The 27,289-nt window shown below is 37.0% G+C and overlaps 2 protein-coding genes across 3 annotated transcripts; both read left to right on the top strand.

Moving 5' to 3' along the window:
* The first annotated feature begins 5,407 nt into the window (after nt 1-5,407).
* On the top strand, nt 5,408-16,433 carry LOC107561925 (myotubularin-related protein 9-like). Its single transcript, XM_016246462.1, has 9 exons — nt 5,408-5,436; nt 6,040-6,245; nt 7,033-7,141; nt 7,256-7,381; nt 8,483-8,656; nt 8,736-8,957; nt 11,625-11,845; nt 12,903-13,054; nt 15,722-16,433. The coding sequence occupies exons 2-9, from the start codon at nt 6,064-6,066 to the stop codon at nt 15,883-15,885; spliced, it is 1,350 nt and encodes a 449-aa protein (XP_016101948.1). The 5' UTR covers nt 5,408-5,436; nt 6,040-6,063; the 3' UTR covers nt 15,886-16,433.
* A 4,781-nt stretch (nt 16,434-21,214) lies between these two features.
* Nucleotides 21,215-27,289, top strand: LOC107561940 (L-threonine 3-dehydrogenase, mitochondrial-like). 2 transcript variants are annotated; one of them, XM_016246486.1, is made up of 9 exons: nt 21,215-21,347; nt 23,831-24,030; nt 24,194-24,236; nt 24,359-24,429; nt 24,907-25,056; nt 25,246-25,418; nt 25,515-25,605; nt 25,903-26,172; nt 26,256-27,289. In XM_016246486.1, the coding sequence occupies exons 2-9, from the start codon at nt 23,841-23,843 to the stop codon at nt 26,393-26,395; spliced, it is 1,128 nt and encodes a 375-aa protein (XP_016101972.1). In that variant the 5' UTR covers nt 21,215-21,347; nt 23,831-23,840; the 3' UTR covers nt 26,396-27,289. The 2 variants fall into 2 exon arrangements, with proteins under 2 accessions (XP_016101972.1, XP_016101973.1); XM_016246487.1 differs by lacking the exon at nt 21,215-21,347 and adding an exon at nt 23,672-23,713.

Raw genomic sequence — 27,289 nt, 5'->3', positions numbered from 1 at the left:
AGCTCTGATTACAAACCAAAGTGTGTTTTGTCTGCCAGCAAAGCAGTTCCCAATGCAGTACTGCCATCGAATGCCACCGCTAGGACTCCGTCTCACCCTCCCACAAGCCATCGTAAATCCTCAACACCTGTGGAAGCGCCAGGGACACATTACCAAGATTAAGACGGTGCCACTGTTACATTAATAAGATGATCTCACACTACAGTCCCACTGGTTGCCAATAGGCTTAGATTGTAACATACGGCACAGGCATGGCGGCATTACAGTAATCGTTATTTTTATTAAAACAGTCTTTTGTTAATTAATGAAAAGATGTGTGAGAGAATGACATTTCTCTGCCAACCCTTCCCATTTGGTATCAATTGCAACGGCCATTTGATGTGAATTACATGAAAGTAAGATGTTCAGAGAATGTGTGCACTGCTGCCTCATCTGGCATTCATAAATGGTTCCTGTACCTAAGGAAATGTTTGGAAATCATTCATAAATGCAGTGACTTTGAATTTGCACAGTGCTGCAGGTCTGGTGTGAAGTTCTTCAAATTACCGTGCACTCTCAGTGTCTCTTCTGGGGTTCAGATCTGAGGAAGCTTCACAGAATTGTTTGATGAGTGGAATAAGCTGGAATAACTAGCACTTCTGAGCTAATAATGTAAAAAACTACTATCAAAGTGGCCTGAAGCAAAGAGAAACAGTCTGAGATTCAGTGTCGTGCGTGGTGTTGCATTTAATTGGTGTCATGCACAATGGTAACAAACAGACAATTATTCCATACAATGCAATACGAAGAGAAAAAAACAGGTCTTCACGGATCATTTTAAAACCTTTGTGCATCCAGGTTAAGGACTGATATGCTTGAAATGCAGTACAGTAATACTGGAACCAAGATATCACAGAAAGAAAAACATCCCATATCATCAGGAATATGAGACTTTTTAAATAAAATGCAATTTTAGTTTATTTTAAAGGAATAAATGAAAATTTGCTCAGGTAATCCAAGATGTAGACGAGTTTGTTTCTTCATCACAACAGATTTGGAGAAATGTAGCATTACATCACTTGCTTACCAATGGATCCTCTGCAGTGAATGGGTGCCGTCAGAATGAGAGTCCAAACAGCTGATAAAAACATCACAATAATCCACAAGTAATCAACACAACTCCAGTCCATCAATTAACATCTTGCTGTGTGTTTGTATGAAACAAATCCATAATTTCATAATAACACTTCCTAGTCCATCCCTTGTTGTCCTCTCACATCAAAATCTACTGACATATTTGTTTAGAACTGTTTTGGAACTGTAAATGGTGCTTGATCTGTGCATATTTCTCTTCTAATTCAGACAGGACAACTTTTCACTGGAGAAAGCAATATTATGGAGAGACGACTCATATTTTAGCCAGAAGCAATGGTTTGAAGGTAACATGCCTTTGTGACGAATAGGTTTATTACAAACACAAAGCTTTTCACTTCACAAAACATTAAAGGGGTCACATACTGCTAAAAAGAACATTATTTTGTGTATTTGGTTTAATGAAATGTGTTTATGCGGTTTAAAAAACACATTATTTTCCACATACTGTACATTATTGTTTCTCCTCTATGCCCCGCCTTTCCTCTATGCCACTTTTTTACAAAGCTCATCGGTCTGAAAAGCGAGGTGTGCTCTGATTGGCCAGCTATCCAGTGCATTGTGATTGGCCGAATACCTCAAGCGTGTGACGGAAATGTTACGCCCCTTACATACTGTTGATGCCGTGTCCAGCCGGAGCGACGAGACAAAAACATTAAAACCCATTACAAACGAGGCATTTGTTGCATCCAGTGCGGACATAATTATGGATTATAATGACTTATACTGTCTTTTTACGCGTTGCATTGTATCGCACTGCGTAAACATAAAACCATGTCTGCATTTGTGATCGGAGAAATGACAAACAACAAGCCCTACTCTACACTGCTCAAAACTCGCGTTTGAATCATCAGTGGCAAATCCTTTAAATGAAAACATACTTACAGACTGAGTCAGAACTGCCGGCATTGTAGTCAACTCTACCAGGATCAGTAAACAGTCCTCCATAAAATGTGCTGCACACATCTGGATATTTGGGTTAAACTGTTCTGGAACAGTGTGGTAAATACAACTTAACCACTTATTTGTAATCGTGTCCTCTTTTGGAAGACCAAACAAAGTAGTTTCGCTTCCACAACGAAAAATATGGCGGCCTAGCGTGAGGGCTAGAGTGAGCAGAGGCGGCGGGGTTGAGAACGGCGACCCCGGGCTGGACTCCGCTTTGTCCACGGTGAAAGCTGTACTGAGCCGTGCCGAGCCGAGTCGTACCACGCAGTGGAAAAGCACCATAAGTTGATGTATTCCCTCAGCGACCAGCACAGATCAGCTCTAGGCATGACGAAGCAGATATCGTCCTCTTTTGGAAGACCAAACAAATGGTGCTTTTCCACTGCGTGGTACGACTCGGATCGGCACGGTATGGTTCGGCTCGGCATGGTTTGCGTTTCCACTGCAGTTCAGTACTGCTTTAGAGTGGGCGGGATTATTCACATGTCGTTATAGTTGCGCCGCCTCTACTACCACGACTCCTAAAAAAAACTTTTTCATTCTGCATCACCCCATCAAGCTCTCACTGGATCCGCTCCTCTGCTATCAACGAGAGGAACGTCTGTACTTCCGCAACAGACAACAAAACCTTTTGGTTGTTAAAAAAAAGGTGCGCTCTTTCAAAACAGTTGCGTTCGATCCTTCGCTGGCTGTGCTGATTTAAACCTAGCGGTTCTTTTGTGTTTGTGTCAGTGACGCAGGTAGAGACGATTCTCTCCGGCCAATCCGTGATCAGCAGCGTTTACACGTCACGTTTTGGTAACGGTACGGTTCGCTTGGAACCCCAACCGAAGTGGTACTAAAAAAAGTACCAGGTACCCCCAAAAGTGAACCGTACCGTGCCGTACCATGCAGTGGAAAAGCGCCAAAAGTAGTTTCGCTTTCACAACGAAGCACACAGCGTCTTCAGGACATGACGGCAGCGGCAACAATACTACAGTGAAAATAAAAGTAACGCCTTCTTTCTTTGCGTGAACATTTGGGCAGTGTTATGCAAATCTTCCCACATAGTGATGTAGATATGTGGGGGCGTGTTTGAACGAGCCGTTTTAGGTAGGCGTGGTTAACTCTTAACTTTTATAAAGAATATCTCTTTGGATTTGAGACTTTAGTCTTTGCAACTTTACAGATCTTCTTTATGCACCAAGAGCTTGTAACACTCCAAAGTGTGTTGGAAAAATTGAAATCGCATCATATGACCCCTTTAATTGATGAACTGAGTCATGTGGATTATTGTGTTGTTTTTATCATCTGTTTGGACTCTCATTCTGACGGCACCCTTTCACTGCAGAGGATCCATTGATTAGCAAGTGATGTAATGCTACATTTCTCCAAATCTGTTCTGATGAAGAAACAAACTCATCTACATCTTGGATGGCCTGAGCGAGAGTATATTTTTAGAAAATGTTCATTTTTGAGTGATCTATTACTTTAAGTCCTGTATCGTCTTAATTGGTGTCACTGTGATAATAACAAACAGACAGTTCATATCATCTGCCAAGTGACAAAAGCAGATCTTCACAGATATTTTTAAACCATTACTCTGCCATGTAGCTATGTTGAGGACTGATATACTATAACATGAGATGAAAATGTACAGTATGCTGATAAGTGATAAGATGAGTGCCTGGCTTCACAGATGACGCTCAAGTTACATTTGCAAAAAATATCAGCTCTCAGTCAGTGGAGTGTGTGTTTTTTCCCCCAAAAACGGCATACATTTTTAATGAGAGCAAATGGAGCAGCATATTTTTTTGTGGAGTGTGGGGTTTATGGCACACATGTAACTCAAGCTAAATAATGGAGTGACTGTAATCGTTCACGGCGCTCAAGAGACGCCAGACACTCATCTTCCTCCTCAACAGGAGGCCACTCTTCTCCCAGCAGGATTCTGCTAAGACTACAGCAAGAGCCGTGTTGTGAACTCACAAGTGTACACGTGCACGTGTGCACACACACACACACACACACACACACACACACACACACACACACACACACGCTTCACTGAAAAGTTATCTTTGTAGTCAACACTAAATACTGCACTCGCAAAGGACCAGAAATGTTGATATCAGATATATAAAGACTGTAAAAATCTCTAACATGTCTCAAAATCTCTCAATATAATCTTTGCAATTTTTTTCAATATATAATACTATATATAATATCTTATAATACTATATAATATCATAATATAAGATGCTTGAAATGGCATAATGCAGTACAATAATGGAACCAATTTATTTATTATTTGTTTATTATATTTATTTATGAAAACATCAAGCTACATTTTTTATTTTATTTGATTTTACTATTTATTTACTTTTATTTAATTTAATTTAATTTTATTTTATTTTATTTTACTGGTTAACATTAGATCATTTCCAGATACAAGACTCAGTTTAACTTCCTTTGCCATGAAATTAATTATTTTAATTGTCACGTTAACAGCATTGTAAACTATCAGCAACACCAGTAAGACCTGCAAGGTTTAATGGATAACATTGAGAAGCAAGAGGTGTCTATTCCCTGGAATACGTTCCAGAACTGTTTGTTCAGTTCCACAAGTGCACAGTCCACAGTTCAACTAGTGAAAATAAACAGTCCTGACTGTGGAAATGATATACATTTCCCCTTATTAAGCATTTTAAATTTGGTGTATTTGCCAAATATTCCACAGATATAAACCCTACTATTTGGTCTAACATGCTAAATATGTGCTAAGTTAAATTTTGTATTTTTTATTTATGTATTTATTTCAGTTGCGAACATAATATATTTGCAAGCAAAAAAATTATATAAAATATAATGAGTTTCATTAACTCCAGTAAATCCATTTCTGACATTACATTTGACATTACAAACATGTTCCACATCTCTTCTATTGTGTATAACATTGTTTAACTGTTTGTATGTTGTATGGTGCTGTTAACCTGTAAATCTTCTTTCACAGCAATGGCAAGCTGGTTTATGGTTAGTTTATGTTGGTCTAGTTGGCCAATATAGCCATGTTGTTCCTCACTAAAGCTTCGTGATAATATTTTATAAACCTGTGTAGAGAACACTAAATTATGTTTTGGTAATTATATTGTATTTTATATTACTACTTACATACAGTTATACTTCTCTAAATTATTTTATTTTATTTTATTTTATTTTATTTTATTTTCAAGACTCGTCTCCTTTTATGTCCTCACGCTCCCTCGCTTTCACCCAAACCAGTAGGCGGCGATATTGATTACAATTTGCTTGCGGTCGGTTGTCAAAGCCATCAAAGGAGAGGAAAGAAAAAAAGAAACAAGGAAGTGGAGGTGTCAGGTGAGAGGAATGTTGTTGTTACCGCTGTCATCTCTTCTAAGTACATGTTTAAAATGCATATTTTGTTCTTGACAAGTAACATTGCACCTGCAGTTCTTTGCCGAGTGCATTTGAGTAGTTTTATTACGAGCGTTTTTATGTTAAAGCGACACAAAGCTGTAAATCCCGTCTGTTGTCATATTTGATTATGACACAGCGAGCCGAGAGAAATTGAACGGATACCTTGAATATGTTACAATAACTGTTTATAAATACACGTGTCTGTTTTAGTTATGCTCCTTGAAGTAAAATAGACGAATATGGCATTTCTTACTGCTGTCTCATTGCTTGCGTCATGTTTTGCAACCTGGAGCAGATGAAAAATCCACTGCTGCAAGACATTAATAATAGCAAACCTCTTATCAACCGCGTATCACCATTGATTTTATTATTATCATACTATTATATAGGTTTAGTTGTCAAAGGCGAAATTTTACCTTAACTAAAAAGATAATATAAATAAATGCAATTCACAGAATTACAACAAACCTAATAATAATGAGACTAAGACGTAATTTGCATTACAGTATTCATCAGTGTGTCCTGTCCCATTGTCTCTCGCAGGTTTCTTGTACCGCTCAAAACATCATGGAGTTTGCTGAGCTGATCAAAACCCCCCGTGTGGATGGGGTGGTCCTCCACCGACCCTTCATGCCCACTGTGGAGGGAACTCTGTGTCTGACAGGACATCACCTCATCTTGTCTTCTCGCCAGGACAACACTGAGGAGCTCTGGCTGCTTCATGCTAACATTGACTCCATTGAGAAAAGGTACATCTGATATATAATATTCATCAAGGATGCATGTAATTGATCAAACGTGACAGTAAAGATATTTATAATGCTATAAAAGATTTCTGGGTTACACTTTACAATAAGGTTCCATTAGTTAATGTTGACTAATGTATTAACTAACATGAACAAACAATGAACGATACTTTTATTACATTATTTATTCAACTTTGTTAATGTTAGTTAATGAAAATACAGTTGTTCATGTTAATTCATTCATTAACTAATGTTATCAAGCACAACATTTGATTTTAATAATGCATTAGTAAATGTTGAAATTTACATTGTCTAAGATTAATAAATGCTGTAGAAGTATTGCTCATGCTTGGTTCATGTTAACTAAAGTAGGTAACTAATGAATCTTATTGTAAAGTGTTACGAATTCTGATTAGAAAAATAAATGTGGTTCTTTTTAACTTTATATTCATCAAAGAATCCTGAAAAAAGTATCACTGTTTTCATAAAAATATGAAGCGGCACAACTGTTTTCAACACTGATAATAATAAGAATTCTCATATTAGAATGATTTCTGAGGAATCATGTGACACTAAAGACTTGAGTAACATCTGCTGAAAATTCAGCTTTGACATCACAGACATAAATATCATTTTAAAATATATTCTAATATTTAGAAAACTTACATTATTATTAAAATGTAATAATATTTCACAATGTTACTGGTTTTAGTACATTTTGATCAATTAAATGCAGCCTTGGTGAGCATGAGAGACTGCTCAAAACACCTTACTGACCTAATGTGCGCAGGTTTGTCGGATCACTGGGAACTATTATTGTAAAGTGTAAAGACCTGCGGGTGATTCAGCTGGACATACCTGGCATGGAGGAGTGTCTCAATATTGCCAGCTCAATTGAGGTAAGACTGCATTAGTACTCACTCATAAAGCAGAAAAATAATGGACTAATAACCCTAATTTCTACTAATCAGTTTATGCTGTCAGTGTTCAGTTTATGATCATTCATTTTTCAGGCTCTCTCCACGCTGGACTCAGTGTCCCTGATGTATCCGTTCTTCTACCGTCCTCTGTTTGAGGTCATTGAGGATGGATGGCAGTTGTTTGTACCAGAGGAGGCTTTCAAAGACCTGGAGTCTATGGTATTGTTTTATCCCTGGAAGCCTTGACCCTGCGGCCATCAGAAAAAGTTGTAAAACAGATTCTCAGTGTATCATTGCTAGTTTTTTCAGATTGTTCTCTGTGGGAAGCCAGAAAAAAAATATTTGTGACTGCATGTTCTGATATCCAATTTAATTCAAATACAGTTAGTATTTCATACACTACCGTTCAAAACTTTGGGGTTGATGAGATTTTATTTTGTGTTTTTGAAAGTCTTTTATACTTACCAAAGCTGCATTTATTTGATTTAAGTATAATAATATTGGGAAAAATAATTTAAACATTTTAAATAACTTTTCTGTATTATAATTTATTTTAAAATGTAATTTATTCCTGTGATGCAAGGAGGAATTTTCAGCAGCCATTAATCCAGTCTTCACTGTCACATGATCCTTCAGAAATCATTCTAATAAGATTATTTGTGGCTCAAGGAGCATTTATTATTATCAATGTTGAAAACAGTTGTGCTTCTTAATATAATAGCAGTATTTCATAATATTTTGTGGAACTTTTAAGTGGTCTAAACAGCATTTATTTGAAATAATTTTTTCTAACATTATAAATGTCTTTACTGTCACCTTTGTACAAAAAATCTGTACAAAATATTCTACTGGAATTAAATAACTTTTTTGTTGTTAGATGTTTAAAAACAGCTTGCTTTTTTTAAGCGATTGGTAGGGTTTCAAGGTACTGTTTTAAAATGGTTTAAGCCCTATTTAACAAATAGAAGTTTTTCATTTGCCTTGGGTGAATTTACATCATCTTCGGCTCCTCTTATATGTGGGATTCCCCAAGGATCCATTTTGGGTCCTATTTTGTTTTCAGTATATATGCTTCCAATTGGGTCTATTTAAATTTTTTTTTTAAAGTATTAATTTCTTTTAAAATATTACTGACCCCAACTTTTGAGTGGTAGTGTATATGAGCTTATTTTAAACTCCTTTTGGTTTAGAATTAGACTTAGTTATAATACATTAATCAAAGCTTTTTAAATGTTTCTGCCTGTGATGTTTGTTATTTCCAATTAAAAATAAAGTGTCTAAATTACAAAGTTGACACTGAGTTCTGTTGTCCACTCTCAGACAGATGAATGGAGACTGAGTGAGGTAAATAAAGACTTCAGTGTGTGCCCCTCGTACCCGTCCCTACTGACCGTGCCCAAAGACATTGATGATGAAAGCCTCTGCAAAGCTGCTTCCTTTCGCCACGGTGGTCGTTTCCCTGTGCTCAGTTACTACCACAAGAAAAACGGCATGGTTAGAAGTGCACTTTGGAAATTTGGTTGTTTCCAAATTATGAACTATTTAATACAGACCCTGATCACACTGTCCACAGGTGATGATGCGAGCAGCGCAGCCACTAACAGGAACCAATGGACGCCGCTGCAAAGAGGACGAGAAACTGATCAATGCCACGCTTTGTGCAGGGAAGCGAGGTTACATCATCGACACACGGACTATAGCTGTAGCGCAGCAGGCTAAAGCTCGCGGAGGAGGATTTGAACAGGAAGCCAACTACCCTCAGTGGAGGAGGATCCATAAAGCAATTGAGAGGTGTGTATCCAGTTATTCTCACATAGCCAGACGGACTGTGTAAATAGATATATGGACAATATTAATATTCTGGCTGATAATCATTTTTATGTTATGGCCAGACATAACAATAAATTTAAAAAAACAGACAAAACTGAATTTGATACAATTTTTTTCTAAATAAACAAAAATAAAATCAGCTGTTTTAAATTTGGACATCACAACATTATTATACTGCATTTATTTGATTAAACATACAGTAAAAACAGTAATTTTGTGATAATAACTGTTTTCTATTTAAAAATATATTTTATAATGTAATTTGTTTCTGTGATATCATTTAATTTGTACTTTTTTGCAATGAAATGTAGAGAACATAAGTGAATTTAATAATTTAAAAAAAGATTACATTTTATTTTGTTAGAAGTTTTATTACGATTGACCACCTGACAGTGTTTGTTTTGTTTTTACATGCCATTTAGAGCCAAGTTTTGATACACAGTAAATATCAGAATGCAGCAGAGAACGTTGGCTGTTCACTATATTTGCACACTGGAAATATTATCATAGGGCATCAGAGAAGAGCAAAAGTTTAATTGTATAAAGACAGTGTATTTAAACAACTTTTTATTTTCATCAAAAAATAAATAAATAAAAATCTGTACAAAATATTCTACTGGAATTAAATAACTATTTTGTTGTTAGATGTTTAAAAACAGCTTGCTTTTTTTAAGCAATTGGTAGGGTTTCAAGGTACTGTTTTAAAATGGTTTAAGCCCTATTTAACAAATAGAAGTTTTTCATTTGCCTTGGGTGAATTTACATAATCTTCGGCTCCTCTTACATGTGGGATTCCCCAAGGATCCATTTTGGGTCCTATTTTGTTTTCAGTATATATGCTTCCAATTCTAGCTTGTTTGAATGACCTGAAAACTTGGTTGGATGAGAATTATTTTGCATATGAATGAATCTAAAACTGAGATTATTGTGTTTGCACCCCCAAATACATATGGGTCCCCTAAATTTGATTTAGGCCCTTTATCCATTCATGGCAAATCCATGGTAAAAAATTTAGGGGTACTTTTTGATGAGTCGTTAAAATTTGACAAACAGATCAATGCTGTTGTCAGATCAGGCTTTTTTTCAACTAAGAACACTGACAAAGGTCAAGCCATTTTTGTCGTTTTAAGATTTCGAGAGAGTGATGCATGCATTTGTGTCTTCACGTCTGGACTATTGTAATTCCCTGTATGTGGGGATTAGTCAGTCCACTTAGTCTCGATTGCAAATTGTCCAGAATGCTGCTGCAAGATTGCTGACAGGCTTTCGGAGACCGGGACCATATTACCCCAATTCTTTCTTCTCTACATTGGCTGCCAGTCTGTTATAGGATTGATTTTAAGATTTTGTTGTTTGTTTTTAAATCTTTAAATGGCCTTGCACCACCATATCTTTCAGATTTATTACAACCATACTCACCATCCAGATCACTTGGGTCCGCTGACCAGACACTTTTGACTTTCGCAACATAATTATGGGGTGAACGTGCTTTTTCAGTGATGGCTCCGAGACTTTGGAACAGTTTGCCATTAAATATTATAACAGCTTCCACACTGGGGTCTTTCAAATCTCTTTTGAAAACTCTTCTTTTTTCACTGGCTTTTTTGTAAGTTTTTATTGAGTGATATTTTGTCATTTAATGTTGTGTGGTCAGATGTCTCTGTGCTGTATAATATTGGTGTGTAATGTTTTTATAATGTATGCTTTTACTGTTTAAAAGGTGTACAGCACTTTGGTCTACTAACTTGTTTTTAATGGTGCTTTACAAATAAATTGCCTTGCCTTGCCTTTTATTTTTATTAATTTATGTACTTTAGTGTGCAAAAGTTTGGGTTCATTTAGCAAGGGTGCATTAAATTGATCAAAAGTGACAGTAAAGACATTTATAATGTTACAAAAGTTTTCTATTACAAAAATTGTGTTCTTTTGAACTTTCTATTTGTCGCAGAATCTTAAAACAAAATTGTATCACGGTTTCCACAAAAAATATCAAGCAGCACACATGTTTCCAACATTGATAAAAATAATAACTGTTTCTTGAGCACCAAATCAGCATATTAGAATGATTTCTGAAGGATCATGTGGCACTGAAGACTGAAGTAATGGATGCTGAAAATTCAGCTTTGCATCACAGGAATAAATTACATTTTAAAATATTTAAATAGCTATTACTATTTTAGTATATAGTATAATAATGTTTCACAATTGTATTACTGTATTTTTGATCAAATAAATGTAGCTCTAGTGAGCATAGGAGATGACTTTCAAAAACTTTTGAAACAGTAAAACTTTTGAGTAGTGTTGTATGGTCAGCATTTTTCTTTGTATGTACATAATGTTTTTCTTAAAAATTTGTAGGAGGAGTGCATATTTCATAATGTCAATATATGTAATGCCATATATAATTACATATAGCCATGTTGTTGATAAATACTACATAATCGTAATGACTATAAAATGTGTCACAGGTAATGTGTAGAAAATAAAGACCCTTGCTAGTGTCCCAATTAGATTATATACTGATTAACAACTTGGGGAACTAGTGAGTGGAATGAAACACAGCCTTGGTTTTAAAATAATGTTTTTCTGTGAAGTCTAGGATATCCTATGATCCTGTAACCTTTACCTCCAGGCCGGTCACCCGTTCCAGCAGCGCTGTGCACAGTCTGCATACTCAAACGGGAAGCCCCGAAGTGAAGCGCCCGTGTTCCTGCTCTTCCTGGAATGTGTGTGGCAGATCCTGCGGCAGTTCCCCTGCTCCTTCCAGTTCAACGAGAACTTCCTGATCATGCTCTTCGAGCACGCCTATGCCTCACAGTTTAGCACTTTCCTCGGAAACAGCGTGGCCGAGAGGTTAGTGTTCCTCTCCATCACAGTCCTGCATAGACGTCCATTTACAGATTCTCACATACCATCTCATTTCCTTTATTACATCACATGCAACCTTTGTTAAAACAGTTTGTTTTAACCTTATCGGATAAATCTCTAAGTAGCCAACACAGGACCTGTCACAAACGCCACACTTATTTTATCACTCTGAAGGTAACTTGTGTGTCTGTGTGCCAGTTACATCTCCAAAGTGTGGATTTGAAAGAAAACCGCAAGGGAATTTAAAATTAGGCCATAGTTTACACTTGCACTTGCCCGTAAAACTGTGTTACACATGTATGTTGGCATGTTGTAATTCTATCAATATGGAAAGATATGTTCAGGAGCAGAAGGTCACGACCCCTTCCGTCAACACTTCTGCGTCAGTAGAGGTCAATTTGTAGCTGGCAGCGACACTTTTGTGTTTGCCTCTTATTCTGAGCAGGATGTTTTGGTAAATGCGTTGTGAAATGATTTTCCGCTTGTTGCTTAAATGTGTATCAGATTTCAAAATGTCCAGTTTTGGTAGTCATTTACTGACAATGAATGGTCTGTAATGTGTGTGTGATGTCATAAATCTGATCTTTAGACCCAAGAGGAGAGGTTTTATTCTGGTTCAACATTTGTGAGTGCATGCTTTCTTTCAATGAACTAAAAAAATAAAGGTTCCTTATTGGCATCGATGTTTCCATTAAGAACCTTTAACATCCATGAAAACTTTACATTGTATAAAATGTTCTTTACAGTGGAAAAGGTTCTTTAAATTGTTCATCACTAAGAAAAAAATGGTTATTTTAAGAAAATAAAAACCTTTTGGAACCTTTATTTTTAAGAGTGTAGCTTGTAGATACAGTAATTCAGTAGGTCAGAATATTTACGAATGTTAAGATTCAGCTTGATGAGTAGAATTAGTGAAAGATTTTCTAATTGCTTATTGTGACTATAATGGATGGCAATGGCTGGATGTGTCTGGCTCTTCGTAACATAAACTTTACTGTAAAGTTTAGCTGTAAATGTAAGCTTTGTACTTCCTGTGTTTCAGGGTGAAGCTGCTGCTGTCTCAGAAAACTGTTTCTTTGTGGTCGTGGGTGAACAGACCTCAGGAGCTGGAGCGATTTCTCAACCCGCTGTACGAGCCCAATAACCTGGTCATCTGGCCGTCTGTGGCTCCTCAGAGCCTGCTGCTGTGGGAGGGTGAGCACCATCAAATCTCCCACGTTCCTCTCATTTTTTGATCTCTTCCAGCACCTGCTGTGAACATCATCATGAAAATGATATTGAAAAGCATGTTTACCCAGTTAAACTATAGGGGGCAGTCACGTGTTGCTCGGTGCTTTAACTGTATTTTTGCAGTGCCACTTCTGATGCGTGAGATGCCTAAAGAGCATGTGGATTGTGAGATCAGTATGTGTTTTGAAATGAATGGTATGGCACCAATCTTCCATGACATGCTGTAGATGCACCTATAGATATCTTGTGCATTAGTCTCGTACTTCAACATTGTTTAACAAGCTTTGAGTCAGATTTCCATCTGAATAACTATAATTCTCCTGGTGTAATGAAAAAGAAATGTAAAAATGATAATTACTAATAATTATTAATTAAATATAAAAAGTATTTACATTTTATAATACAATATTATTTAAATTAATTATTTACAATTGTAAAGAACACACCTATAGTCTGCTGCAAAGTTATTGTAGTCTGTCTATATGACAGAGATGGTGGTTTTCTGGACACAGATTGCCAAATTTTAAAAAATTAAGTTAATATTACTCTAAATATAATAATCCATATATCACCATTGTTTAATCACCTTCAAGAAAACTTACCTTCCTTGTCATGTTTAAGATATTATTAAGCATTAAAGAAGCAACTTCATGCAGACTTCAACATCAGTTTGTTTTAAACCTTTTACCAGTTACAGATTAACGTCACATGGAATTCACAAGTGTGACAATGATTTAACCCCGATGACCTCTGTGCCATTCATTTTTTCAGTCCTCATCTCTGGAGCCTGTCATGCCTCTATTTTAGAGGTGCAGTGAAAGAGACTCTTTCAGGAAAAGCAGACATGAAGTTTAATGGCATGGGGGTTCACTTTCAGTCACATGAGCAGTTCTCAAACAACTCACAGATATGTTTAGACCTTTCATATACACTACCAGTCAAACATTTGGATATTAGTGTACCCACCAAAAGAGCTACATTGAACAATCTTATATTATAGATATATTTTAGATATATAAGTATTTGCCTAGATTACAGTTTATAAACCTGTATTTAAGAAAATGCCATGTTTGTTGGGTATTTTAGCTTCTTTTCCTTCATTAACTGGTCCAACCCATTAAAAATAAATGAATTAATAACAACAATAAAATGTATTTATTTATAAACAAAAAGATATGTAGGCATATATTTCATTATGCAATCATTTATCATTTAAAGGTTTTAATAATAAGCATTTTATAATTAGTAAATCATGAGAAACACATTTAAGTGTTTCAGTATTTCAGTTAAGTAACTTTGAGAGAAATTCAAAGAAATTTGAATGTTACAGTGAATGTCAGGGTTGTGTGTATAGAAGCAAACGCAGTCTGCATGCCAGTATGAATGGAAGTAACACATGCTGCTAGTGTATGTCTGAATGAATGAAAGTAACCAGGTGGTTAGAACGAAACTATTTGAGTTTTCTATTTGCGGGTTATATATGAATGCATCCTTTCTTCAATTTGCACTTTCTTCCAAGTCACTTTTGTACAGAACCATATGTCAAAGAACTATGTCCAGTTTATTTTTGTCAAGCAGATGGATTGCTAATACATTACAGGTTGGCTATATTAACATGGCATCTCAGGCTGTCCAAGATGTAGGAGTTTGTTTCTTCATGAGAACAGATTTGGAATAATTTAGCATTACATCAGTTGCTCACCAGTGGATCCTTTGCAGTGAATGGGAGCCGTCAGAATGAGAGTCCAAACACCTGATCAAAACATCCCAATAATCCACAAGTAATCCATATGACTCTAGTCCATCAATTAACGATTTGTGAAATGAAATGCTGCATGTTTGTTAAACAAATTCATCATTGAGGCATTTTAACTTTAAACCATTGCTTCTGGCTAAAATACGAGTCTGTAATTCATAATGAGGCTTCCTGGTGTGAAAAAGTCCTTCCCCTGTTGTCCTCTCACATAAAAATCCTGTTTTGGATTTTTTTGCTTGTAAATTATGTGTGCATATTTCTCTCCTGATTCAGATGAGACAAACTTTTCACTGGAGAAAGCAATATTGTGGATAGAAGACTTGTAAAAAAAAAAAAAACATCTTAATAATGGATTTACTTCTTACAAACACCGTTTTTTACTTCAAGATATTAACTGGTGGACTGAAGTCTTGTGGATTATTGATTATTGACGGCACCCATTCACTGCAGAGGATCCATTAGTGAGAAGCAAACATATCTATAGCTTGGATGGCTTGAGGGCGAGTACATTTTCAGCAAATTTTCATTTTTGGGTGAACTATTCCTTTAACTGTCAAGGTCCTTTGAGAAATAGCTAATCAAATGTTAATGTGAAAGTTGGATGAGTATTGACCCGTGCACTCTGCTAACATCATTACAAAATGTCAGCTTTACACGTGTTAAGAAACATGGGATTGGTGATTGTGTGGGGATATTTAAGGTTTCCTTATGTATAACCTTAAGGGACAGCAGGGGTGATCAATGTGGCCATCTCACATCTGTTTTTTTTTCTGCTTGTATATACCACTTATGGCAGAAAAGATCACTGATCAGCAACAAAAGATGATGTAATCACATCATATCACATCTCTGACACCTTGTTCTTTTTTCAATAGGGGTATTCCTTCGCTGGAATCGCTCCACAAAGTGTTTGGATGAGGCTTATCAGGAGATGGCCCATATTATAGAGTACAACAAGGAGCTGCAGAACAAAGTGAACAGCCTGCGCAGACAGCTGGCCCAGCTCGAGACGGAGGACAGCCCACTGCAGACACCGTAGGACGTCAACAGAATGGTACACTTCTGATTTGTCATCTCTGTCTTACTGAAATAAGCCTCACGCACATATATCTACACTCCTCTGATCATACTCTTTCTTTCTGACTCCATTGGTCTCCAATGGATTCTACACTCTGCTGCTCTATTAATATGTCATTTTAGTTTTCTTCCTTAAACACTATGCTGCACTTGTCCTTATTATGACGTGTTTCATTTAAAACACCGTAAACTGATTAGCAGGTTATGATATGGATGCTATTTCACTATAAATTGTACATTGGTGTTTTAGTTTACATATTCTCAAAGAAAAGGGACTGCTGACGTGCCTTTTTTTTCATTTTAAGTCCTGTGCCATGAAGTGCAATAGAAAATACAATTCTAAAATGAAAAGGGAAAATATTGGACTGACTATTAGATGCTGGAAATTCATCATTTGAATATAACACAGGTGGTTTACATAGTCTTACATGATCCCTAACTCCTTCCAAAGAGAGACACTGATCACATGATTAAAGAGATAATTCACCCAAAAATGAAAATTTGTTAAAGAGCAGGTCATTTGGTATTTTAAAGTGTCCTAATATGGTGTTGGAGTCCTCTACAACAGGTTTAAATGCATCTAAGGTCAGAAAACATTGTAATTTTCTCAGAATATACATTTAATATTAGAGTCATTTGCCAATGATTTCGAAACGATTCGATCCAAGCAAGTTCGGAGCAAACCCCTCCCTTCCATAAGCCTACTCTGCTCTGATTGGTCAGCTGGCCAAGCCTGCTGTGATTGGCACAGAGAGGAGTCCTTGACTAGAGCAAGTTAGCTAGCGCTACCATTGACAAAGCACCTTTACATAAAACAATAATATATTGCTCCAATCCGTTCTTATAATAATGACATAAAATACTAAAACACTAATGCAAGCAAATCGTGCCCACAGCTAAAGTTTAGCTGCTAAACTGTGAACACTTAAAACAATAATGGTGGATACGTTAGCTGAGTGCTAATGTGACTAACTGAGGAAACAATACTGTTTGTAAACCAAAATATGTCTACTGTAATGTTTGAAGAACGACAGACAAAAGACGCTCTGTGTCTTAACTTTTAATTAGAACGCAGAACAGCTGTATCACAGGCGCACCAGCCTAACTAACTCTCTCGTCTCTGCTGCATTAACCCTATAACTGCCGTGCAGCAAAATAAACAGCAATTTCACAATGATTATAAAGTCTGTGTGCTACACTACATTCTTTATTATTAAACGAAGTAATTAGGACGTCAGTCTACATTAATCGACACATTCTTAGGAAATCGTGGGTTCACCTCAAATTATCAGAACTACTTCAGTAAGACAGTAATATCGTGCTTTACCTGGAAACCTAAATCTGCACTAGGTATACATCACATATTAGCACAGAAACTTGATATTTTGAGCACTCAATTGAAAATGTACACACAACGTATCAATCGTACTTTTTTTTGAAGCAGGTTGTGGCTCGGAGAGTTTGTTAGTCCAAATTAAGAAGATTAGAAGCCAACGAAGATAAAAGCCAAGATTAGAGAAGCAGTCTTTGGTAAAATGACATGCACACAACAAAAGGTTCAAATTGTGTTTCTGTGGTATCCTTGAACACAGCGTCTTCTCAACATGATGTAAACACACTAACTAGTGGAAGTGTTTGTGGGCAGGTCAGACTCGTGTTCGTATTTTGCGGGCAGGCGGGGATTATACAAATGTGTTACCCAGTGACGTATACCGGTAACAGGCAAAAGATTCGACAATATAACGACTCGTTAAGGCGATTCAGAATCAACTCTCTCTTTTGAGAGACAATATCTTTATTTATCATGCATGTTTTTGATTAACAACTTTGCAGATTGTTTTCATTTAAAGATAGCTACGTTATAAACTGCAAAAGAGATATTTTTCAAAAACCCATATGACCTGCTCTTTAAATGTTTACTCACCCTCAAGCCTTCCAAGATGCAGATGAGTTTGTTTCTTCATCAGAGCAGATTTGGAGAAATGTAGCATTGCATCATTTGCTCACCAATGGATCGTCTGCAGTGAATGGGTGCCGTCAATATGAGTCCAAACAGCTGATAAAAACATCTCAATAATCCACAAGTAATCAGCATGACTCCAGTCCATCAATTAATGTCTTTTGAAGAGAAAATATGTGCGTTTTATCATATTAAACTGTCGCTTCTAGCCAAAATAATCCATATTAACGCTTGTGGATTATTGTGATGTTTTTATCAGCTGTTTGGACTCTCATTCTGACGGCACCCATTCACTGCAGAGGATCCATTGATGAGCAAGTGATGTAATGCTACATTTATCCAAATCTGCTCTGATGAAGAAACAAACTAATCTACATCTTGGATGGCCTGAGGGTGATACATTTTCAGTACATTTTCATTTTTGGGTGAACTATTCCTTTAAGAAATTGCCAAATGTGGCACTATTTGCTTTACAAATGTAAGATTGTTTGTACACTGGTAATATTCATATTTGTATAGAGTAAAAATATTTAGTATATGGTTTAAAATACAGATTTCTGTTAGTGATATTGTGAATGTCAAAATAATGTGTCATAAATTTCAATCCACAACCTTTAAAAATCTTTGTTAAATTTTTTTTTTTTTTTGTGAATATGAAGTTCTTTATTAGGATACATGCAGCAGTTGTTTAGAAACATCTAAAAATAAAGCCCACTGGGATTATTAAAGTTTCCGTTCTGCACAAAAGCATTTCATTTCCTCCAGTTCTCCATAAGTGACATGAGCATGGTCTTGTAGACAGGTGTTTGCTGCAAAAACTCGAGCAGATCATTTCACATATCATTTATGCAAAAAAAAAATCAAGATATATACGCTCAATGTGCCGTTAAAGGTTTTTGGGTTCACTTGTTTCATAAATACGTGAATATTCTTTTGGTTTTGATACTGGGTATAGACAGTCAGTTGTTGTTGTTGTTTGGTTTGTATGCACGATTTTTTATTATTTCATTCTGGCACTTCAGTAGCATCAACTGACATGCATCATTAAGATTCACTGTATAATTGTCTATACAGTGTCATGCCTTGCTTTACAAAATATATGAATTAAATGTTTAACTGAAATATGCTATGTTCTGTGGGCATTAAAAGATTGTTTAATGTACATTTGTTTGTTTTTATTTTTCATATTTAAATTGACCACCTGTAAGTATCTCCGTTCCAAATCGATAAATGGTAATAAAATATGACTTATCTTATCAGCGCAACATGATAATGACTGATAAAATCTAATTACCATTGGGAAAAAAAGGAAACAATGGTATGTAAACTTCAAATTGAATATAAAGCTCATATAAAATAAATTATAGAATGTAGAATATATATATATATATTAAGGATTGTGAACATAATTGATTTTTCCTATGGATTATTGAATAATTGAATAATAGATTAAATCCTATTGCTGAACTGTCAAATAATTGGCAACAGCAACACTGTTTTATACTGTTTGTACTTGTGCTGCAAATACAACCGCTGGCTGTGTAAAGCACCACATCTCGCGTCACATAAACATATGGTTGCTTTCTCCACTCATTATCAGGAACATGCAGTATTTCCTGGGGGATGGGCCTGATACAGACACACATATACAGTACACGGTATACGTGTGCTCAAGTTTCAAATGCACTCTATACTGGACCTCTTGTGTTGTGCAGATACTGATTTGCTATGTCTGGAAATAATGTATGTGCTGACATGCTCTGTATTCTGCTTTTAATCATGGACAAAGACAACACTTGTTGGGCGCACGGAGACAGTAGCAGACCTGAAGTAACCTTCGGGCAAACACTTCACGCAAGCCCTAAAAGTGTGTCACTTTGAGTTACTCATTCACTATTTTGTTATGTTGGAGATCTGTCCTTCCTCCGTGACCTGCACACATCAGGCAACCATCCTATTGATCTATTAGATTGAAAAGCCTCATAAATACACCTGAAGTGATGGGACTGAGGTTCTAAGAGATTTTCAGGGTAAAGGTCAATTGAGTTGAGAGGATATGGCCTTGAAGCATCACAGGAAGGCTTAATCATATTGATGGTGAGTGGCTGGCAGACCAGAACCTGTAATAGCTCTGACTTGCCATCCATGCAATGGCAGAACATGTAGCAGAAACAATAAGAAAAGCTGCTGGAAAGGTAATGCTCCTCTGTTGTTTTTGTTTCCAGCTATCAATCAGACTTGCTTTATTTATTTTGTTTTTCTAAAGATGCAAAACATGCTTTTTAGCGCCGTTCACAGATTAAAATAATTAACAATGTTTAATAATGTTTCGTATTTCATTGGTTTTTATTCTCAAGATTTTTTATTTGCTGAAATGCTTCTAAATTAGGGCTCAACATTTATGAGAACGATTCGGGCAAGTTTTGTTGTCACTACACCTCACGTTTGTTGATCATGTATGTGCTTTTAAACCAATATAAAATATGAAAAAATAGAACATCAAGAAAGGAAACAAAGAAATAAAAAAATTTAATTTAAATGAATAATTTAAATAATAAATGTAATAACAAAATAAGTGCAATAAGGTATAACAAATAAGTAGTCAATGCATTTTTTCCCCCATCAAAATCAAGATTTTAGGTTAAATTGTCAATAATAATAGGGAAACTACACCTTCATGTAACTGGTCTCAATCTCTTTTAGGGTTTCACCATTTTAACATTTGAAACACCTTTTTGCCTTCACTAGTTCATTTTCAAAAACATTTATTTTTTTAAAGTTTAAATATTAATTTAATTTTTCTCAATTAATATGATGAATAAAAAAATCAATACCAAAGCTACTACTACTAATAGTATTAGTATTGTTAATTATTATTATTATTATTATAAAAGTAATTCAGTAAAGTGCTGGTTAAAATAGTTTAAATATAGGATGTATATGTTTTAAAATACATTTTAGGCTAAATTAGTGGGGTTATTAATTAATACCGAAGCACATTAAGGTATTCGGTCATTTATCTTTTTTTTTTCTTGTAGGTTTGGTCCTACTTATCAAACTGCAGAGCATTTTATAGAAAGAAGAAACTTTCTCTCCCACCCGTTACTATTTGCTTTCTGTCTCTCACTTTCAACCCCCCATCTCATAACCAAACGTCCCGCTGATGCATTCGTTGTGAGGGGGTTGAACGTGCGACCCTGAAAAGACCCCAGTCGTCATGTTTCAACTAGACGTCAGGAAGGCGTGGCCAGAGCCTCACCTTCAGTGTTGGCCAATCAGAGCGCAGCCGGCGTCTCCTGAAAGCCTCTTGAGCTGCAGATATAAATCCTCCTCTGTGGGCTGATGCAATACTGGAAGATACTGAAAGAAGCATCAGTGACGGAAAACCAGATCAAGAAAGCTGCTCACGGCGCCCAGAAAAACACGCTGTTTGCTTAATCTCCGAATCTTATTCTAGTCAAAAGGTGAGGGAATTCATTTACTGAAATCGATTGCATTTTGCTTTTAAGATTGATTACAGTTAACGTTAGAACCTTATCTGAACGCTGGCTTCCCATGGCCTTGACTGGAAAGATAAAAATGCATGATAGTTTATTTTTCACGTCTGTTAAATCTTACCGCGTTTTACTCCTCAATCCAACTACTTTGTCCTAAAGCATTCCGTTAAATATCGATGTGATTTTTGGCCTATAATGAAGCTCAAGAGGTGGTTATCTTATAACGTTATGGCTCTTCCTTATTTTGTCTCTTTCCCGAGAACACAAGACTTCCCTTTAGTGTTTCCTCTTATAAAATGGGTTAGTTCGTGTCCGAATCCTGATCATGTGACCGTTCTTTTAAGGTGTTCCGTCACAGGGTGTAACGCTAGTCGTCGTGAGCACCTCAGTTTCTTCACAGAACTGCTAGTCTGCCAGCAGAAGTCAAGATTGCGCTTTACTTCAGTCGTACCGCTGGTTTTAACCCTGGGTTAGATAACTTGTCATTTCAAAACGGGATTATATTGGCCGAATTGCAGCGCTAAAGCTGCAAGAATGTTAATTTACAGCGAGTTGTTAAGCAACCGACAACCAATCAGGAGCTTCTTTGGTGCTTACCTCATTAAATATTCACGAGTCTCCACGCCACGTGTTTAGTCTCCGAGTCTGTAGGAAACGGTTGGCTTCGTGTTATGTGAATATTTCAAGGGAGCACAGAGGTCAGGCTTCTGGCCATAGATGGTCAGGCTTTTATTAAAACGGGCCGTGTGCTGCATTACACCATGTCTAACGTTACACCGGATGCGACTTTTGTCCCGGTGTCCTGACATTTTATCCTACCCGTCAGATTGTCCTACCTGGGTTTACTGCGCATGCGCACATGAATATTGCGCCCTTTTTCTCACGCCGAACGCTGAATAACAATATTTAATGTATCTGCATTACTGTAAGGGTAGGTTTAGGGTTGAGGTAGGTGAAGACTTTAATAAAACACAATCTAATAATAGGTAGAACAAATTATTGTTGGTTTCCTGTAGCTGTATCCCTTCTAGCCACAACCGCGAATATAACAATTACAGTATTTGCATTACTGTAAGGGTAGGGTTGGGGTAGGTGTAGACGTTAATAAACCATCATTTTACAGGTAGCATTTTTTTGTTTGTTTTAATGAGAGGTAGCAAAATCTGACAAGGTAGCAGCACAAATCGACAGAACACCGTCAACGGCTAAAGTTTGTCTACACTGGACGTGACAAAGCGACCCTTGCAAATCATTTGAAAAGTGTGTCAGTACATCATAAGTAGAACGAGGCATCAGTTTACTGTCGGGCATTTGTCGTGTAGCGCCGCGTCCGGTGTAGACAGCATTACTGATTATAATGGGTTCTACTGTATTTTGTCGCATCGCTGGCGTCCAGTGTAGACACGGTGTTAGCCAAATATGCAAATCAAAACGTTAATACGGGGTTTACAGATAAACAATGTGAAATCTCGAAACAAGTCATTCCAATTATTAATTACTAACCCGGGATAAAGAATGAACAGTGTGGACATGAAACGAGACATCCCAGCATTACGTTGCCAGGGTTAACACTGTTGAAAAGGCCTTTAAAAACTAACATTAGTCCAAACTGATTCCCAGAAGTCTGACTGACCTTTACCTTTCAAGATCAAACCGGCTGAAAGTAAGGCGCGGATTGTGTTTTAGAGTATTGTGAAGCAGGGCACAAGAACAGAACAGTCCGCAGAGACTTGGCACAATGAAAACCTTTGGAGGTCAAACTGAAGGATGTGTTCGGCGAGCGCACGGTTCTCGCTTGCTGCCGAGAATGCAGGGCGGTATATATATGCTCAAATTACATTCTTTGTTCCTTTCGTGCCTTTACATTTGCGAGGTAAGAAGCTCAGCAATGACAGCCTGGAAATGTACATGTTTTTCGGTTTACTATACAAATTTAATAGAAGTATGAACTTTGGGGCGCCTTACATTAGGTTTAGTTCATTAAAGTTTGTTTACCTGCCATTATAATTTGTTGTTTTAAGGTTCATGGAAATACTTTTGAAATAGCACTGATGCAAAAAGCATATGTTCGATGTTTTTTTTACTTGAAATGTTAATCGGAAAGCAGCACAAGCTTTTATATTTAGATGTCCAGTATCTTGCAACCTGTATGACTTGCTTCTGAGGAACAAAGAAGGAGATGTTAAACAATGTTAGTTACCTTTCACTTACATTTATATCGGAAAAACATATGCAGTTGCAGTGGAAGCGAATGGTGACTGAAGCTGTAATGCTTGACATTTCTTTTGTTCTACAGAAGAAAGTAAGTCATACAGGTTTGGAAGGACATGACAGTGAGTAAATGATGACCGTGCATATTTTTGGCTGAACTATTCTTTAATTTGTGTTCATTTGGTTATAATGTGTAAGGCTCTTATAATATGTGCCTGTGTCCCCTCTTGTTTTTCCAGGTAACTGAGTATGCCAGTCATCAGAGCCCTTAGTAACGTAGCAAAGCAGGCCCTCTTGGCTCCTGCGTGTGGATGTCAGCCTCTGACGGTGGCGATACGCAACATCAGCTTCTCCCCGCGTCAGGTCACCTCTGGATCTGATGCCAGCTTTCATTCTGTGTCCTTCTCTGAAACGGACCACCCCAAAGTTCTCATCACAGGTATGAAAAACGGCAGGTACTTTGGACGTTGGCGGTTTTTTTTTTTACTTTTGTAATTTGCCACGTTGATCACACTGGTTTTGGCACATTTTTGAGAAGGGTGGATCCTGACTCCCCTACTCCCCTATATGTGATCATTCTTTTTTTTTTATCTCTCTGTCAGGTGGCCTCGGGCAACTAGGGGTTGGGCTTGCTAAACTGTTAAGGTATGCACATTGTAGTATATATATAAATGTGTTTAGTTTTTGCTTAGTAGATGCATTTACAAATGTAATGTTTTACATAAAGACGTATATTACATAATAAAGGTATACCTCCTGTTTCATAGGAAGCGATTTGGAAAAAACAATGTGATCCTCTCAGATATCAGGAAACCACCAAGCAACGTCTTTCACAGTGGTATGTCTTCTGTTCCTCTCAAATGAATTCGTAATAAATAATTTTATGAGAGAAATAATTGGGGTTGCACTTGATTAATGGGTCTGTTATGTTATAATTACAAATCCATTTCAACCAGATGTTTGCCAGATGTAGTTTGGAGAGTCATTTGTTAGGGCTAATTTATAATTTCCACATGTTAAGGTAATTTAGATGAGTAAAGAAGTGCTAATTATCTTTATTATGTGGCTAATGGCCTGTTTTGTAAAATGTCTTATAATTAGCTTCGACAATTGATTTAACATTTGTTTGCATGTCTAAAACGGGTGAATGTGCAGTTTTAGCATTTATTTAAGTAGTTTCATTAACTTTTAGAGATTAAGGATTTTAGGATTTTTATCCTCATTTCAACATTTTTAATATTTAGAAATATGTTCAAGGTACAGAGCTAGACTGATCACACAAGTACTGACGTGTCGATTATATTTTTTGACACAGGCCCCTTTATCTACTCTGACATTCTGGACTACAAGAACTTGCGAGAGATTGTAGTAAATAACAGGATCACCTGGTTAGTGCATTACAGTGCTCTTCTAAGTGCTGTTGGGGAAGCTAATGTGGCACTGGCACGAGCAGTCAACATCACCGGTAAGATTTTAGAAAACTTTAATGCAATTTGTTTATTTGTCTACTGTTTGCCTCTTTTAATTTTCAATTACTATTTTCAGCTAGATCTTTCCATAAAAATAGCCTTTGATAAAATTAGCTTTTGATTTTGATATGATACTAAATATAAATGAATAATAAATTCATTCTAAATCATTTTTTTTCCTGTAGGTCTACACAACATCCTAGACATTGCAGCAGAACATGGGCTTCGGCTCTTTGTGCCCAGTACAATTGGTGCCTTTGGACCAACTTCACCTCGAAACCCCACTCCTGACCTCTGTGTGCAGAGACCACGTACTATATATGGCGTCTCTAAAGTCCATGCAGAGCTCATGGGGGAGGTAAGACACCAGTCACCCTTATTTTAGTATTTCACCTATTTTCTGTGCCGTATGTGACTCGGAATATTAATCTTTACCCACAATCCTTTTCTGCAGTACTACCACCATCGATATGGCCTTGACTTCCGCTGTCTTCGGTACCCTGGCATCATCTCTGCAGACTCGCAACCCGGCGGTGGCACGACAGGTACGGTGCACTCTGCTCCATCTGTGTTTTTTGGCACATGAGCTTGCTCACGTACATAAGTGAGGTTATGCAACTAGCACTTGCTCAGAAATGGGTGTTGTTCGCTTTGAGTATTCTTAGATAAGCCTGCACCAATGCCAGCCAGCCATATGAACCACACCTCCTACTGCCTGAAGTCACATGTGAAAACTTGAAAAGTATTTCGACAGCTGTTACTGTCATACTGTTGCATATGTGAGACTGCTGACCAAAAAACAGCAGTGAGTTATGAAAGTCTGTCTCTATTGGCTTTTCCAGACTACGCTGTGCAGATTTTCCACGACGCCGTCAAGACCGGCAAGTTTGAGTGCAACTTAAAGCCAGACACACGGCTGCCCATGATGTACATTGATGACTGTTTGCGGGCCACGCTGGAGGTGATGGAGGCGCCAGTGGAATCGCTCAGTATGCGCACCTACAACATCAATGCCTTGAGCTTCACTCCAGAGGAACTTGCAAATGAGGTCCAGAAACAGCTGCCCGATCTTCAGGTCACATATGAGATTGACTCTGTACGACAGGCTATAGGTATGATCCAAAACATCTTCACTTTCCTCAAACATTTTGGTACAAATGAATGGTGCAAAAACGCTTGTTTTTCGTCTATATAGCTGACAGTTGGCCCATGAACTTTGATGACAGCAACGCCCGCAATGACTGGGGCTGGAAGCACGACTATGATCTGCCAGAGTTGGTCCAGACGATGCTCAACTTCATCGGCTCAGACTCCCGCATCGCCCAGGCCAACTGAGTCTGCTCATGAACACTGAAAATATGTATATTTCATAAAGATTTATAGTGATGCAGAAGAGAGATCCGTGGTCTGTAAATAGTCGTATTCCTTTTCTCTTTTGTGTCATCTGTATATTCCTTTTTGACTTGCACAGACTGTATGTATAATTGTAGATTATACAAAGAGGTCGGGTCTCTTTTCAAGTCCGGGTGGAAAACCGTCAGAGATACACAGGTATTTTGAAAGCTAAATGAAGAGGAATGAGTTTAAACCTGACGTCATACTCTTGTACTTTGCATTTAGTGAAAAAGGATCACTATGTCTCCAGGAAAAATAAACCAAACAAACATGAAAGTTCAGTACTGAATGTGGTGGATCCTAAAATGTAGCTTCCTCAAATTCTACTCTTTCTTAATTTCTATATTTTTTCCTTTTATTTAAGAGAAATAATTTTACTGTACCTTTTGTAGAATAACGTAATATATGAGGGGAAAAGGCTGACGGCCGAGTTCAGACTAATATGAATAAAAGTTAGGAACTGTTACATCAACAGCAGCTTCAACCCATTCTAAAATAAACCGACGAGTCTGGGTTAAACAGGGTGGGACTCAGATGTAGGTCCTCAGGGAAAGTGAGGGTCGTTATGATAAATGACGTTACCATATCCCTCTTGGTTGCTTTTCCTCTCTTGTGCACTATTTATTTAGACGACTTACTAATTAAATGCAAGATTTGATCTTGCTTCACATTTTTGCTGTAAACTTCAGTAAGGTCACTTTTTGTGAAATGCAATTTGTCATTTATTGCATTTGCCCATGAATGTTTTCCCACAGGGAATATATTATCCCATATGAAGGTGAGAGTGGGAAACAGATTTAAATTATTTTTAGTTAAGCTTTGCATGCACATCTT

The sequence above is a fragment of the Sinocyclocheilus grahami genome, unplaced genomic scaffold (assembly GCF_001515645.1).
Source record: "Sinocyclocheilus grahami isolate Dianchi unplaced genomic scaffold, SAMN03320097.WGS_v1.1 scaffold799.1, whole genome shotgun sequence".
Taxonomy (NCBI): domain Eukaryota; kingdom Metazoa; phylum Chordata; class Actinopteri; order Cypriniformes; family Cyprinidae; genus Sinocyclocheilus; species Sinocyclocheilus grahami.
The sequence above is the reverse complement of the archived record's forward strand: the minus strand, read 5'-3'. Positions and strand labels throughout refer to the sequence as shown.

Bases quoted from the DNA above. Each gene is read 5' to 3' on its own strand.
- LOC107561925 (XM_016246462.1), top strand. From the start codon at position 6,064: ATGGAGTTTGCTGAGCTGATCAAAACCCCCCGTGTGGATGGGGTGGTC. The intron at 6,246-7,032 runs GTACATCTGATA...TAATGTGCGCAG, and splicing joins ATTGACTCCATTGAGAAAAG to GTTTGTCGGATCACTGGGAA. The intron at 8,657-8,735 runs GTTAGAAGTGCA...CACTGTCCACAG, and splicing joins ACCACAAGAAAAACGGCATG to GTGATGATGCGAGCAGCGCA.
- LOC107561940 (XM_016246486.1), top strand. From the start codon at position 23,841: ATGCCAGTCATCAGAGCCCTTAGTAACGTAGCAAAGCAGGCCCTCTTG. The intron at 24,031-24,193 runs GTATGAAAAACG...TCTCTCTGTCAG, and splicing joins CCCCAAAGTTCTCATCACAG to GTGGCCTCGGGCAACTAGGG. The intron at 24,237-24,358 runs GTATGCACATTG...CCTGTTTCATAG, and splicing joins GGGCTTGCTAAACTGTTAAG to GAAGCGATTTGGAAAAAACA.